Source organism: Propithecus coquereli, unplaced genomic scaffold (genome assembly GCF_000956105.1).
Source record: "Propithecus coquereli isolate 6110/MARCELLA unplaced genomic scaffold, Pcoq_1.0 Scaffold162, whole genome shotgun sequence".
NCBI lineage: Eukaryota > Metazoa > Chordata > Mammalia > Primates > Indriidae > Propithecus > Propithecus coquereli.
Genome location: NW_012140747.1, coordinates 152,332 through 169,049, shown reverse-complemented (window position 1 = coordinate 169,049; position 16,718 = coordinate 152,332). Strand labels below are relative to the sequence as shown.

The 16,718-nt window shown below is 44.0% G+C and overlaps 1 protein-coding gene across 2 annotated transcripts in view; it reads left to right on the top strand.

The window, feature by feature from the left end:
- LNX1 (ligand of numb-protein X 1, E3 ubiquitin protein ligase) overlaps positions 1 to 16,718 on the top strand; it is a 108,539-nt gene that overhangs the window by 83,293 nt on the left and 8,528 nt on the right. For both annotated transcript variants that reach the window (XM_012641117.1, XM_012641118.1), the window contains 3 exons: positions 8,434 to 8,568; positions 11,541 to 11,718; positions 13,255 to 13,483. In XM_012641117.1, the coding sequence (XP_012496571.1) occupies positions 8,434 to 8,568; positions 11,541 to 11,718; positions 13,255 to 13,483 (542 nt within the window). The remainder of the gene's footprint in view (positions 1 to 8,433; positions 8,569 to 11,540; positions 11,719 to 13,254; positions 13,484 to 16,718) is intronic.

Below are 16,718 nucleotides of genomic sequence, written 5' to 3'. Positions count from 1 at the left end.
CTCAGGCTGGTCTCGAACTCCTGAGCTCAAACAATCCGCCCGCCTCGGCCTCCCAGAGTGCTAGGATTACAGGCGTGAGCCACAGCGCCTGGCCTTTTTTTTTCCATTTTAAAAACTAGACTTTTAGGTGATCAGCATTTTTTTGTGTACACTTGGTAACTCCCCCTGCAGGTCAATCGGTGCAACTCACATTCTGGAGAGAATCTCTGCCAACTACACTTAGCAATGGGCAAAAGAAAAACTCTTACTCATCGTGTCAGTTGGAACAATCTTGATTACATATGGCATTCTACTTTTCTAGATTAATAACAGAAAAGCAAAAATGTTTCTTCCCTGAGAAAATTAACTTATGAAATAAGATGTTGCCTAATAGTGGGACTTCCTAAAAGATTCTTTTGCTTACTAAACAAAGCCAATGTGCTTTATAAGCAGGAAAAACTTAAAAAAAAAAAAAAAAAAAAAAAGCAAAGCTAGTTGGAAAAGAAATGGAAAACATAGAATAGAATGCAGGAAAAATTCAGCAAAGCAGTATCTTGCTGTTTCTGAAGAGCGAATTTTATTTATGTGATACTTGTCACACACACCAGGCTGGGGGAATTAATACCCTTCAAAGGTTGAATCTCAAATTTCTGACCAATCCTTGGTCATGTTGCCTCTGTATGTCTACTCCATGAATCACATTTGCCTTACAAAGAAATGCCGAGAGAACATGTCCTTCTGGTCATGTTCTCTCCCACAGAACCCCACATTTGGCTTTTTTCTACATGATTTCAGGGAAGAGTTATTACAGAGAGGCCACAACTGTTTTGTATTTGACCAGTTTTACATATGTTGAGCCCTAACCTCAGCTTACTCAGCAGCGGCCTGCGTTTGCCAGACCCAGCATGGGACAATAAGAGTCAGGCCCGTTAGAGAAGAAAAACCCTAAGGAGATAGCAGCCTCCAATACAGCACAATGGACTTACCTGGCAACTTAGTACAATTTTATTTTCCTCCATTGTCAATTTCTCAAGTATTTTGAGCACAGTGACTGGAATAACTATCAAAGAGACAGCTTTTTGGAACTGTCTCATCTCATAGCTAAGATAATAGAACAAAGAACTCATGGACCAAAGATTGGAGACATGGAGGAATAAAGAGATCTCAGTATCTTGGGGCATGGAGGGTCCACACGCATCCACCCAGGAATGAATGGGAGAAGCGTTGATTCTCAGAGATATGCCTGTTTTGTGATGCTTCCGTCTATCTGCAATTCTGGACCAGTGAGTTTACGTTTACTTAGTCATTCAAATATATACAATTAATAAGTGAAGAAAGTAATTATGAATTTCAAATTTGAGATCCCTCAGGTGACTTTTTTTGTCCTAGGCAACCCCTAGACTTGATGCAGAAGCTGAAAATATTCAAAGCCCTCTGTAGAAGTGATAAGAGGGGTTTTCATTAATACAGACATATGTGTGGTTGTTTTTTCCTTACATGAATTAATATTTAAATGAGAAGTTATTTCATCAACGAACACCTGACAACCAGGCTTTTCAAACTTTTTTTGAAAATGCGATAGGCCTTTTAGATGGAGCCAGAAAGCAAATGATGGACTACTCACGTTACCTACGTTTGTTCTAAATATGTGATTCCAGCTCATGGGTTCTGCCGCATACCTGGAAAAAGGCAGAACTTTCGTGGTGATTTAAACATTCGAGTCCCCTGGTGCCAGTGAAATAAGACCCGATAGATCTGTGCGTGTGTTTTTTTTAATAACAGACTAGCACAGCTAATATGGAATCTAATCCCTACTTAAATAAATTGTCTTACCATGGTGTTGTATAATAGTAGATTTAACGCACATAGACTAAACTATGCATAGATCTTTTTAAAACTCCTTGAGCTGAATTTTTGAAGTCCAAATAATTTTTATATAGGGCTCCAAATTTCATACATTCTTGAGAAAGTGTGACTCGGTAAAGCGCATAGGTTTTCAACTTAGAATTTTAGACATTAGACTGAATCTTATATACAGCTATACACTGCAAATATTTGGGGATCTTGAAACCTCCCTACCTTTCCTCCAACCCACATATCCCTCAAATACATAAACACACACACACACACACACATATATATTTTTTTTTTTACCATGAAACAGAATCATGAGAGCAACTTCTAGATACCATAAAAGAAATGTTTGAGGCAAAGGAGTTGAGTCGTTATACTCAGCAACCAGCAGATTTAGGGACTCAAGAAATTTTAACTTTGACCTTGTCGCTGACATCTGTATGACCCTGTGTAAGTCACCATCTGTATTATCGTGATCAGTAATTTTTTTGTGTCTAAAGATAGGTGCTTGGGAACATAAGGATGAACATGAAACTATAGTAGCATGAAAAATAGACCAAATTGCTGCCCTAATTCTCCTTTTCTGCCCTGATCAAATCCTAATGTCTTATTCACGACTTTTCCTCAAAGCCTTCTTAATTTCCTTTGTCCTTGGCCTGACTGTGGTTGCTTTTAGCTCAGTGAAGGAGCTACCGCTTCTCCAGATACTCACGAGCTCTTTGTATAGGTAGGTGCTGAAATTTCAATGGCGAATAAATTAACACGTACCACATTTGCTTTTACAAAGCTTGTTTTATGGGGAATATCAACTTATAGCATATCATTAACTCGTTTTAGGGTTATCTTTCTGGAACCCCTCGCTTTTTGCTCAATGGGAGGGATTTTTTCCCCCAGAAGTTCTTTTGCTCGTTGGAAGGAGAGCAAGGCACGCACTTTGTTTCCATACCTTGTGTGGCATGTTGGTATCTTTGGTATCTTCCTAGCACATCATTTGGGTCTGACGCCTCCAGATGTGTACTGCCAGGCGGGGTCCGTGTGCCGTCACGTGGTCTCTGAGGTGGGCTGCACGGCTATAATGCTATAGTGCAGTTCTGAGAACTTCTTTGTCACCTTCCAAGTAGTAATGATGAAGATAGACGTTTGTGGAGTTCATGGTTTCCTAGAGCGTAGAGCCATCCCCTAGGCTTGTGTGAAGTAGCAAAATGAGAACTTCCTCAGTGAGGTACTCGGGGCAGCTCTTTGGTCAGCAGAAAGACCCTACTCTTGCTGGTCAGACCAGAACTCATCTTTGGGGTCCAATTCTGTGCGTGTACACACGTGCGCGCACGCACACACACGCACGCCCAAGTTTGTTAGAGTGAGTCCAGGATTCCTCAGGCTTTTGACATGACTCGAAAACATTAAATATTGAAGAAACTAGAAACGATTGACCTGGAAAGGGGCAGAGCTATGGGAGGCCAATAGGGGAGATCTTCAAATAGGGTCGTCATGTAAAAATTGATTCGGGGTTGTCCCATAGGGCATAACTAGACCAATGAGCTGGCAAGAGCATGGCAAATTTAAGCTCAACCTAAGGACAGACTTTTTAATTAGTGCTATCCCTAAATGGCCTGTGCTGCCTTGGGAGCTTCCTGTCATCGGGGGCATTGAAGCATGAGCTGGGTGACATTGAACATGGCAAGGATTTTGCCAGGGAGTTGAACCACAGGCTTAGAGAAAATGCTGGATCAGATGATGTCTGACATCTCTCGCATAGCTGCGACTTTCTAATCGTATGGAAGTGGTGTTCCACGATTCCCCAAGGGCTTTGTGAGCACAGGGTGGATGAACTGAGAGTGGTACTCGAAGAGCTGCTGGAAGGGGATTCTAAAGTGGGCTGATCCCGACCCCACACAGCTAGAAATAACCATCCCCACAAATACATGCTGAAAATCAGGTAAAGCCAGACTGCCTCATTCTGAGGTCCTTGGAAAAGAAACCATTGGGGAAATGTAGGATGAATTTTTTTTGATTTTTTTTTTTTTTTTTAAAGAGATGATCATTAAAACCTCATGCTAATGATGAAACGCTACATAGAGAGAAGCTCTATAAGCAGCTTATATAGTTATCAATCTCACTGCACCTGTCACCTGTCTCCGTCAGTAGGGGCCCACCCAATCAAGCACGGACCCCCTGTGGCCCTGGACTGTGCCCTGAAGGGAGCTGGGTCTGTGTCTTCCTGCTCTGAACGACACAGTCCTGACGTCCAACAGTCAGTTTGGAGGGTCCCCACCTCGAGTGTCTGTATAGAATGATACCCTGGGGCATCATGGGGGGAGGGTGGCAGCTCTTAACTTGAAACTTTATAAAACTAATACAAGAAACACAATGAGCCTGCGTGAATTTTATATAGCTTACTATAGATATTTAAGCTTATATGCTTAAAAAAAGAAAAAGCAAATGTTATAATGCATTTGGTTTAACCCCAGTCCTCCTTCACAAAGGAATAGGTGAAAAGCTCACACCTTGAGGTGCAGGTACTCTATCAACTCTTGCTCTGCATGTGTAGCTATCGTTGGCCCTCTCGGCCACTGCATGCATCCGTGCAATGCCGGGACAGCAGAAAGATAGATCCCCTGTGCTCCCACGTACAGCTCTGCAAAATGCTTCTCCTTGTGCAGTGGTATCTTTGGTGCCCATGTGTCTGCTCTGTGGAAGCTTCTGGTCTGTTGCCTCCTGACAGTATGAGCGGTTTTCATCAGCGATGCTGGATGTTGGAGGGAAAAGAGCCATTTACAAGCTGAGCAGGAAGGACGATGCTTGCCCTCGGAGAGACTGTGGTTTACCACTCTCAGACCCCTCCTGCCGGCTGTGAGAAATGGACTTTTGTTATTTAAAAATCAGTAAATATAAATGAGGCTGCTGGACTGTGGTTCCCTTCACTGATCTCTGCTTAGTCCCATCATACAAATATGATGGGCAGTTGTGAGTCAAACCTCAAAAGAACAGAGAAAAGCAATCATTGAACAAAACAACAGAAAACAAGCTTTTGCATAGCAAATGCCATCCAATTTTAACCCTCTGTTTGTCTCTGAATATCAGATGTTCCCTATTTCCTCAGCCAGAAGTGATTGGTCCCACCTGTGGAGACCCTAAAGCATATTCCCCATGTGTCTTTCACGGCACCCCCTCTTACGTCCCTGAAGTGGGAAAAGCTCCATGGGGACAGAATTTTGTGTTGAGAGGCTGCCAGGAAGCTAACGTCTGCAGGGAGAATGCGGGTGGAGGGAGGAGGAAGGGGCTGAATGCTTGGGCTCTCGCGAGAGAAAGGAGATTATGATGCACAGTCAGGCCATGCGGGTCGTAACAAGTGTGTCCAGAATTTGCCTAGTGCTAAATCCAGGATGTTTAAGGGAGAGAAGAGGGGCAACTTCAAGCCGTATCCACTAACTGAGATCGCCACAATTGTCACACCGTCCTTTTGCCCAAACTGCAACATCCCAGGAGATCCAGGAGGGAAGCTGTCCTACCTCTCTCGTAGCGAGCTCTTCCTTTGACTATTTGCCATTAAAATGACAGGTCTGCTATACGTGCTTCCTGGCGCACATTGCCTGGGTGTGAAATAAGCAAGTTCAGTCTTTCTGGGCCTCCCCCCTGCACCCTTCCTCATGCTCACACCACGTTCACACCAGTGGATAGAAAGATTCTCTGCTGCTAGGGGTTGTCTGTCTACAGTGAACCCAGCTGCTTGTGAGATTAGCACCAGCAGGACAAACACGTTAGCCCATTCTCCGCCTCGTATCTGCAAACACCACGAAAGTGCATCAAATAGGGTGTCCCTGTGAGCAATTTACAAGGTGGCTGGTAAGAGCCACAGAACAGCTTTCCAGGGAATTTATTTCCAAGTAAATTGATGCCAGAGTTATTTATTGAAGTGTTATTCCTGCCAACAATTTAATACGAAAGCCGGCATTTGAAAATCCAGTGAGAAATTTGTGCTCAAAAAATGTGAATTGAATAGTCCTTGCGGGTTGCTCTTGGCAATTTGGATTTTGCCTGGCAAGTTGGTTCCATGCGTAAGTCTGAAGTCTTCTCAATTCTTAGGAGCTGCTTCTATCACGTGGCGGCTCTTTGTCCAACACCAACGTGATACGATAGCAAGCCTAGACACAAGCACGCCGCCGAGATCCTTCCAAACGTTGGAGTTTCCCCTAAGATCAGAGAGCAAATCTGAGCTCGATAACTGAGGTTTTGACCTGAATGTTTGCCGTTTCTTATCTTTTAGTAGTTCTTGCTTCAGAGAGTTCCCAAAGATAAGCTTATTAGGATAAGGGAGGTTTATAGAAAAAGAAAGAGACATAGTTATTACAAAATATGCTTCCAGGAATTGCATTAGTTGGCTAATACCCTAGTTCATTGTGTCAGCTTTCCTCATGATTGCTTCCTGGGCTCGTTATTTTTATTCTCTCCTGACACAGGCTTTATGTGTGATGGGAAACACCAGGGAATTGAAGATAGGACATCGAACAAGGGCACGGCACGTTAGCCGTGGCTGGGTAGATCAGAAGCGATGGCCAGGCCATGTGTGAAGGACGTGGCCGCAGACTCCGACTGCCTCGCTGGGCTCTGTTTGTGTGAAGTGAATCCACTCACCTGGCTGCCCGTCCATCGTGAGGTTGCGACAGACACTCCTCCTGCCCTTTCGGCAGTTGTCTTTAAAAGTTCATCTAATTTACAGCCACCACCCAGTTGATGACTCTTGAGTTTCAAGGGAGCGCTGAGATGAGCTATTTGTTAACATAAGAGTGCAAAGTCATGAAGGTTTGGGCTGGTTAGGGTTGGACAACCGTGGGGATGTCGTTTCATTGGTGCGACGATCTTTTTGCTTAAGGTTTTAAAAACGAGGTCCTAATTCCTGAGGCTGGAAGAGAGTCATGTTCTCGGGGAAGAAAGAGGCAGAGAGGTGGTGTCTCGGTCCATTCAGGCTGCCGTAACAAAATGCACTGAACTTGGGTGGCTTATAAACAACAGAAGCTTGTTTCCCGCAGTTCTGGAGGCTGGGAAGTCTAAAATCAGGATGCTGGCAGACTGGGTGTCGGGGGAGGGGCTGCTTTCTCAAAGCTGGCGCCTCTCGCAGCTCACGTGGGGGAGGGGCGAACGGGCTCCCGGGGCCTCTTTCATAAAGGCGCTGATCCCATTATGACGGATCTGCCTTCGTGACCTAACCATCTCCCAAAGGTCCCACCTCCAAATACCCTCATCTTCGGGGTTAGGATCTCAACATGTGAATTTTAGGGGAACACACGTGTTTGGATCATAGCAGGCAGGAAACAGATATCTCCACCCCATTGTCTCGGCCTGACTTTCCTGTGGCCCCTAACCACGCTGTGAAGGAAGGTGGCGGGCAGGTCGGTGTCCATCTCTGCCGTGGTAGCGAACGGGCAAGGGCTGGGATGAAGAGAGAACCCTCCAGACCTTACTACTTCTCCATCTTCCTCGTCCCCAAACCTGGTCCTTCTTGGGGACTTGTGTAGTCAAATCTAGCCATGCCTCGTCCATTATCAACTTTCACTAAAATGATAGATGGAGTCAGTTGGCTGCTTCAGCCAGGGCCATCAGGGAGCCCTGTTTATGTAAGTCTCACAGGTCTGAGGTCTTGCCTGTCCGCCCTGCAGCTCTGAAATCTCACCGGTCAGCAATTCTGGAATAATGGCCCACACTGTCAGACACTCGTGAAACTGATCCGTGACAGAAAACCAATCGGTAAATTTGCTGTATGGAGTGGACCTTTCCAATCAAGCACTACAGCTGGCTCTTTCAAATGCTCTAAGTATCGAAGTACTTAACAGAGGACTAGTAAGCAAAATTCGTGGTGGTCACATAAAAGAGAAAGAATCAAAGCAAAGAACTTTGATCAGGCTGTATTAAGTTTTTTGGGTTTTTTGGGGTTTTTTTTTTTTTTTTTGATGGGGTCTTGCTCTGTTGCCCAGGCTGGTCTCCAACTCCTGGCCACAAGCAATCATCCTGCCTCAGCCTCCCCAGTCTCTGGGACTACAAGCTCAGCCAGTCAGGCTATATTAGAACCTAACAAATCATCATAACAGCACCTATATTTCTAAAGTGTTCAACCTTTGCAATACCCAAATGTGTGTGACTGTCGGATTTAGGGTTCTCTTCCTGTGATATCAGGGTTGCTGCTGATAATTTTCTTCTTCTTTACTGATGACCTTTGATCTTAGACCTTCGCTCTGGGCTACTGCTTTACACTGTGCACCACATTCCATCCGTGGAGACCTTCAGACGTGCCTTGTGTGCAGTGGAGCCATTCCTTACAAATAAATTAGCAATATCTAATGTCTTTTCAAAGACTGGACTGAACTAAACCTTCCTTAGGTTTTCTCTTGGAGCAACGTTCACTACCTGGTTTAAGTATAAAGGAAATAACTCTCATACTTTTGCCAAATGACAAGATGGGCACTGGTATAAACATTACTAGAAACCATGTTTTTCCATTAAAAAAAAAAAAAGCTACAGCCAAAGTCCTGTCTCGGGAAGCCCCGGGTGCTGGACGCCGTGGATGGGAACTCGGAGAGTGGCTAACGCCTGTGTCGTCTTACCCAGGCCAGCGAAAGACGCGTTCACCTCGTCGTGTCACGCCAGGTTCGACAGCAGAGCCCCGACATCTTTGAGGAAGCCGGCTGGGACAGGAACGGCGGCCAGTCCCCAGGGCCGGCGCGGAGGAGCAACGCTCCCAAGGTGAGGCCCAGCCGGGGCACGTCCGCTGCTCCTGCAGGGAACTGTTGCTTGGAAAGGCTGCTTGCTTTAACATGTCTAAGCGTCCTCTCTGGACTTTGTCACTTAAACACTGTGACTTGTAAAACTAAAGGCCCAAAGTCCCATCTTCAGGACTTGGTGAGATGACGCGTGTCTCCCATTCAAGCAGGAGAGAGGAAAGTGCAGGACGGTTTTGAAACCTGATCATGGAGACCTCATGTGGGGACCTAATTTCTAGTCTAAGCCAAATAGATGTCATGTTTTTCCCAAGAGATATTTTATTTAAGGACTGTTTTCCATTCTCTTGGAAATGAAACAAGAGGTTTACTTGGTTTCTGGTTTTTGAATTTCCTAGTCTGCCTGGAAATTAAAATAATGATTCTCCTGCTATTTTTAATATGTTTGTGTTTGCCAAAGGGCCCAGGAAGATGATTTAAACACTCATGTGACATTAGGGAGTGGTGGGGATTGGGGCAAACCATGGAGCACATGTCCTATCTTACAGCATTCAAATCCAAAAAAAAAATTTTAAACACTGCGGATCAAGCAGAATGCATCTGTGGGTGGAATCTATCCTTCAGGCCACCAGTTCGCAGCCTCTCTTTAAATGAGGCGACTCGGCCCAATTTGTACGAAGTCTGTGGCTTCTATTAGAAGCAGTGACTTAACCTTTCCATTTGGATGCGTGTCTCAGCAACGCAAACCTTGTTTAGCCCAAAGTAAGAGCCCAGTAGCTTTGGCTTGGCATCCTGTTGTGATGGCAATGAGCTTCTATCGGTCCCTTCCCCTGGGTTCTGGTTTCATTATATCACTTGTAACTATTGAATAAAAGAAAATCTTACAGGTAGCCCATTCTTCTTGCAACAGAGAGTAGGGAATGCCCTTTCCCTTCCACATCAAGCTACGTTTGGTTGGAACAACTTACAAGTTGAGTTTTTGAGCAATGTGTGCAGCAGCAATACTCAAAATTTTGATTTTAGAACATCTCCACTTTATACTGTGTTAATTACAGAGCCTATAAGGTACATCCCCCTCCCTATTCTCCAGCAAGCCATGCCCCACAAAATCATAAATGCCATTAATAAGCAATCTAGACCAAGTACATCCTGCTAAAATGTTTAATGAACAAGAACTCCCTCTTTTTGCTGGTAAATACCATTAGCGTGTTTAAATTAAACTGATCGTCTTTATTAATGGAAAAGTAGTTGATTAGCTTAATTGACTAATTAAAGTTTTTATCTAATTAATTTTAGTTGAATTAACTAGAATATATCCTAATTCATTAAATTAACAGAAAGTGAGGTCTCCATCCACCTACCCATCATGAATCGTGGGAAGAGCCAGGAGGATCTGATCACATTTTTGCTGCAACCCCAAGTCATGTTTCTTAATTCCTGGAAACATACAAACTGGCCTGGTGGGAAATTATAATTATTTTCATTTTAATTTATATTGTATCTGCCTTCTGAAATGCCCTCACCAAAAAAAAGTGGCGTATTTAAAATAAAACTAAGACACATAGGGCTCTTTGACGGTTTAGTTTTTATGTTCCTACTAAAATTTTGTTTGATTTAGAAAACAGTGTGACTTTTTGAAAATAGCTTAAATGATTCAAAGAAATAACTAAAGAAGGCAAACCAGGATTTGTGGGACAGAAAGCTTTTAGCCAATTGACAAGTCAAGAAATGAGAGTCACCAAATTTAGGAGCATGGTTACCTGTATGGGAGCGGAAAGGAATATGACTGGAGAGAAATCGTACCGGGACTAACTGTATGTGGAACATTTATTTCCGATGTTGGGTTTTGAGGTTCATGGGTAGGTCATCCTGTTGTTGTTTATACTTTTTTATTGCCCTAAAATGTTTTATTTTAAAAATTCAATCCAGGTAACATTGCTGAAGAAGAAATGAAAAAAATATTTTAAAAAATTCAAGGCAAATATGAAATATAAATGTTTTATAGTTCGAGTGATAAATACACAGATGTCCTTGATATTTTTTAATCAGCTTGAGTTATTTCATCATAAATTTTGTTTTGAAACATTAAGGAACATTCCAAGGTGTCCAAAGTCGGGAAGCAGGGGAGTGGGGAGAAAAGACAGATGGAAAAGATGATCTCTGTCATGTTTAACTCTCCTCCTCCCCAGCCAAGGTTGGGCAACTCTGGAGTGAAGGTTTCACAGGGAAACTTGGGTTTTTCCATTGCTAACGTGAGTCTCTCTAGTGGGGAGAATAAATGGCCATGGGGGACACAGACAGGGCACAGGGACACAGGTCGTATTTGTGGTACTCCAGTAATTCTGCCGAGTCCCACAGTGCCCAACTAAACGTCTCTTTGCTCATGCGAGCCTGTGTAGTAAGCACTGGGGAGGTGTGAAAGAAGACACTGCGTAAAATACGGTTACTTTTTTTAAACTTAGAAAAAAATTCCTGATATTCCTAAATGGTAAGAATTTTTTTGAAATGCTGACTCACTACTATCAGGATTAAATGACTCACTTGAAAACTTTTGGGTTCGGTTTACTTTGCTTAAGATTTTCCTTTTGTAGCTTTGCGCGGTGGCAGTATCATCGCCAATGAGGTTTATCCAAGGCGTGATTATTGCTAATTGCAAACTTTTCCCCATACCCCACCATGACAACTTGAAATATAGTCAGCATTGGCAATTATTGACAGTCTCTACAGAGACCAAATTGAAAAAAAAAAAAAAGATTTCCCTTTTAAAATGTAAACTCTCTGTGAATTAGTCTATGGAATTTGGGATAATGTGACTCTATTATGGCAGGGAGTGGATAAGGGGAGGGTTTTCTGCCTGTGTCTTTCTCTGTGGTTTCAAGGACCACCATCATATTTATTCAGTTTACATAGTTTGTGCAGCCTTGGCGGTTTCTGCATGTAGAAAATGCAAACCCACATGTGAATACATGTGCCATGTTTTTCTGTCTGTGCCTTCAGCCCCTCCATCCTGCAGTTACTTGTCGTGAGAAGGTTGTGAGTGTACGAAAAGACCCCAATGAATCTCTCGGCATGACCGTTGCAGGGGGAGCGTCACATAGGGAATGGGACTTGCCTATCTATGTCATCAGTGTCGAGCCCGGAGGAGTCATAAGCAGAGACGGAAGAATAAAAACAGGTAAAAAGCAAAAGGACTTAAGGCACTGGGGTGGAAAAGTATTAAGAGAAATTAACAGCTCACTGTGTTTAGGTGACTGTTTCCAGAATTATTGAGAGGATGTGAGAGGGATCTGACAGGGACATCTGTTACCCATTGATGATGATTGGTTCGAGCATAGTTGTTAGACCAGGTTTCACTCCTCTTAGTTCATGTGGGTCGATGTGGGCCAACTTGCCTGCTAGTAAAGCTAGAACCTCCAGACTATCCCAGTAATTAACAGGGAACTGCTACTGTTAGGAGCAAGTTGTCTCTATTAAATGGTATAATTTGACTCTATTCATTCTAAGTGACTCTTCCCTGGGTTGATCCAGTGACAAATTCCTGAACTGTTCCATTTTTTATGGGTTGGATAGGAGAAGTCATTTGATAGATTTGATTCAGTGAGTATTTATTAAGTACCATGCTAGGTACTTCCCCGTTGGTGAAAAGTGTTGCAGTACTTAAATCTCATGTGTTCCGGGCTCCTTTGAGTAAAGGAAGGTGATATCAAGTTTCCCTCTACGAATATGTAACTTTAGTAATACTATCAATTCACGTGAAGGGGCGGCTCAGATAGATGAGGGATTATGCCATGGAAAGGTCCACGTTCAAGAGACAAAATGTGAAGTTTGAAAGTATAATTGCTCAGCCCAAGGAGCCATGGGCAGACGGTGTGTTGAGGGGTTTAGTCAGCCAACTGATGGTCAGAGAGGCCTTTCCCATCTTTCCCCTCTTGTCTTTTTGCTCCTGCTGTGGGTATTCTCGATAAAAAAGATGATATGTGAAGGGAACCAGGAAAACATGAAGAAGATAATAAAAAATTGGGGGTAGAGGAGATAAGTATTTTAATTTCTCTTGCTTTTCTACAAGCACCTGGGTGGAGAGTGACGAGGCCAAAGTGACCTGTTAGTAAGAGAGCATGAGCTAGGGGATCATATGATACGATGTATGGAAATGGTCCTGCACGCAGTAGGTGCTTAACCAATGCTAGCTCTTTTCACCTTTGTAATGAATAGAAACGTTAACTCTTCTTTCCACCTCTTTTAAGAGCACAGTTCCAAGCCCATTTTTCCTAAATGCTGTAGACTCTTCTGCCAGACACTCTCATGGGTAGTTGCTTATTCATTCACTTAATCCTTATTTATTGTGTGTCTACTAGAGACCAGGCTCTGTGCAAGGGCTGGAGCTTTCACCAAATGCTTCCCCTTTGTGCTAAAAACAGAAAACAAAGAAGGAGTGAAAAAGTAGGTTTTCTTTGATTAAATAGTGAACAAGGCTAATTTATCTTCCTCCTTCCCTCCCTTCCCCAAACAAGACTTATCAGAGCCTTGGAATGCCCACTGTTTACCATTCGCTCTATGAAAACCCAGCCTCACATCAAACATGAGAGGCTGGTGACACACCCTCACCCTCTCCACGTCCCCACGTGCCAGTCAGTCCCTGCCCCTTGTGTTTTAAGTGGAAGTCCCTGTCTGTGTTCTCACTAAGGATGGCTTCTGCTTTTCTGGCCATCAGGTGACATTTTGTTGAATGTGAATGGGATTGAACTAACAGAGGTCAGCCGGAGCGAGGCAGTGGCATTACTGAAAAGCACGTCCTCCTCGGTGGTACTCAAAGCTTTGGAAGTCACGGAGCCCGAGCCCCAGCAAGACTGCAGCAGCCCAGCAGCCCTGGACTCCAACCACAACATGACGCCACCTAGCGACTGGTCCCCGTCCTGGGTCATGTGGCTGGAATTACCACGGTGAGTCCCGGCGTGACATCCCTGTGGGAGGAAACGATTGCGTTTCTTAAACCACTCGTCCACTCTCCTGGGCTGATTCGTGGTACTAGCATCTTAATAACGCCGTCTCGGTTGTGGGACTGTTTGAAATAATTCTGTCTTCTCATTTGTGACTGAAAACGTGTGCAGAAATCCTAGGGCAGGGACGGAAGCCTGGGTGTGGAAACCAGTAGGTATTCGTGTTGAGGGGCTCACAGGGCTGCCATGGACAGCTGTGCAGGTTGTTCATGCAGAAGGGAGCTCGGGGGACCGGGAGTGGGGCAGAAACCCAGCCTGTGTTTATATACCCTGCAGGTGAGCTGTACCCACCCAGGGGGAGGTTCACCTGTCCCTATCTTGCTCATGGTAGCCCTGGGAGCGTGCATGGAGGCCGACTCCTTTCTGGGGCTTTACCTCTGTGGCTTTCAGGTGTCCCTGACTGTACATAACGCAGTACAACAGAGCACACTGCCTTCGCCCAGATGTGTAAGCATCTGCCAGCTGGGGACGTTTCTCAGATACCTGTCCTCAGTGCCTGCTCCTGAAAAGTTCTTGCACAAAAATTCAGGAAGCAGCTGGGTTGTCATTTTAGTGCGGTATAACTAGAGCTTTATTAGTAAAGCATTTATTAATACTTGTCTCACACAATCGCTTCAGGGAGGGATTTGGGGTCAGCCTTACTAAATGGCTATATACAGAAATTAAATATTCAAAGAACAGATAAATCGGTATTTGCTTAACTGCATCAGAGCATGAACTATAGGCCTTCAAAAGATTACTTTGCTACTATAATTCCAGATGCATAATTTAAATGTTAAATATTAGAGTCACCCATGCCTTTCTTCTCCGCCAAACTGGGCCCAGGCAAGCCCTGCTAGCAGCCAGCCTGCCTGTGTCTCGTGTTCCTGTGCAGAAGGGGTTGGCCATCAGAGTGGCCATTCACTAAGACCGCAGGCTCTACTGGCTTGGTCTGTGCTCTCCAGCTAGGGGGCTCCTCTCTCCCATCTTCTCTCTTTGACTGCCTTTGGCAGCTCTCTCTTATAGACAGTGACTCTTTGTTTCGTTTAAGATGGAGGTTGCATTTGTTTGTAAGTCTCCTAGCTGCTTTTACAGTAATTTTTTTTTATTTCAGCATATTATGGGGGTACAGATGTTTAGGTTACGTATGTTGCCCTTGCCCCTCCTACAGTAATTTTTAAAAGCAGAAGGGGAAACACAAGCCTCACTCTGCCATTTTGAAACTAGAAGTCTGTCCACCCTGGCATTTTCCAGAAGTCCTTAGTCCCCTGTATCAGGCCCTCAGGTGGTCTCAGGATGTGAGCCCCGAGCTGTAATACTGCCTCAGTTTTCATGGGTACGAGGGGGGCATCTGCTCACATCTCTGCTCTCGGAAGCTCAGAGCTCCAAGAACCTCTTTCTCCCTGACCGATGCAGTATTTGGCATGAGCGATGCAGTAGGAATTTCAAGCCATGCGTCATACCTCAGCAAAAGTCATTATACCTGAATCGCTAGAGATTTAGGCTACAAATAGATTATTTTTTAATTCACAGAAATTTCTCTCTAAGTTACAATTCTAATTAGTCAAACATTTTCCCTGGTCACTGAACAGATTTTGAGGAAACCGATTTGCCCTAGTGTATGAGGCAGCTGGTGACCTAATGTTCTCCACCAATGAAGAAAAATGACACGACATGTCAGCAGGTCTAGAAACAGGAAATCCATGCAATCGTGTTCTCGGTGCAGTCCAGCGCGGGAAGAATACACGCAAAGAGGGCAGTGTTGGTGAGCTGAGCCGGGAGTGCTTGTTCGGAACCAGTGGGGTCAGATGCAGGCAGTGGCAGAGAGAGGAAAAGCAGGTTCTAGAGGACAGTACGAATGTGCGTTATGAACAGTGCAGGTGTGCTGGGGTGACCCCTGGGTGGCGGCTCCAGACGTGGTCGTCTCAGCTGTGCAGATTATCAGGTGCCATGCGACTGGAGGTAATTCCGAAAACACTGGAGACTTTCTGCTTTATTCTTGGTTGGCTCTCGAGGCCAACATTCCACATCTGGAAATCTTTCCAAACATGCTCTCATCTGGACTAGTAGGATGGTAATACACGTGAACTCGTTTCTCCTCTTGCCTAAGAATTTAACCGTTTACTCTCCTGAAACTCTTTAAACATTTTAATAAGGATTATTTCTATTGAATCGTAAGGAAGCAGATATCATGGGTTTTTTTTTTTAGCCATAAAAGTTTCACATTTTAACTATAAGACAGGGACGCTATGGGGTACATCCACCCCATGCAGTAAAAGCGGCAGCTGTAGCTAATATTACATAGCTCTTTCCATGTGCCAGGCACTCTTCTAAGAACTTGCCATGTTCTTTGCATTTTTTGTTCATTTAAAGCTCACATCAACTCTATGATTAGGTATTAATAGTATCCCATGTAAAGACAGGAAACTAAAACACAGAGTAGTTAAGTAACTTGTCCGAGGTTACATGGGTAGTTGACAGGCAGAGCTGGAATTTGAACCAGACTGTCTTGTCTTGGAATCTGTGATTTTAATCACGATGCAATACTGAGTTTGATGACCGTCCTCACAGGATGCTAAGCCCGTATTTAGCTTTAATAATTCAAGCTAAACCATTTGTTTTCTCTGCACCTTAAAGCAAGTTCTGGAAGAGTCTGAATGACACGCACTTTTGTCCCTCACTGGGTATTTCACGTAAGCCACCGGCACAGTATGTATAGCTTTCGTCATTGCTGTCCTCTTAGGGCCTCGGATTTCTTGTCGTTTCTCCCATCACCTTCCCTGCATGATGATCGCTTATAAGTCACAGTCAACCAGAAATCATTTCCAGAACAAAATTATTTTTTAAATATTTATTTCTGTCACACCTACACCAAACCTAACTATATTTAATATGGGATATCAATGCATTTTAGTATGTTTACTATAACAATGGAAGAGCCTCCAAAAGAAAAGAATGCCTTGTGTTTCTGAAGGCCTTTAAATGACTCTGCATAGCAGGAATTCGTTGAGTGAAATAACGCAGTAATGTACCAGGGATAGCCTTCATGGGCTCCATACTAGTGGGCAACAAATCATTTAAACCTATGAGTTACAGAAGTCATAATTAAACTATTATGAATGCATTGTAGGCACACAGTGCTTTGGGAACCTAGAGAAGACATTGGAGGGAATGATGGTACATTTCATCTGGCTGGAAG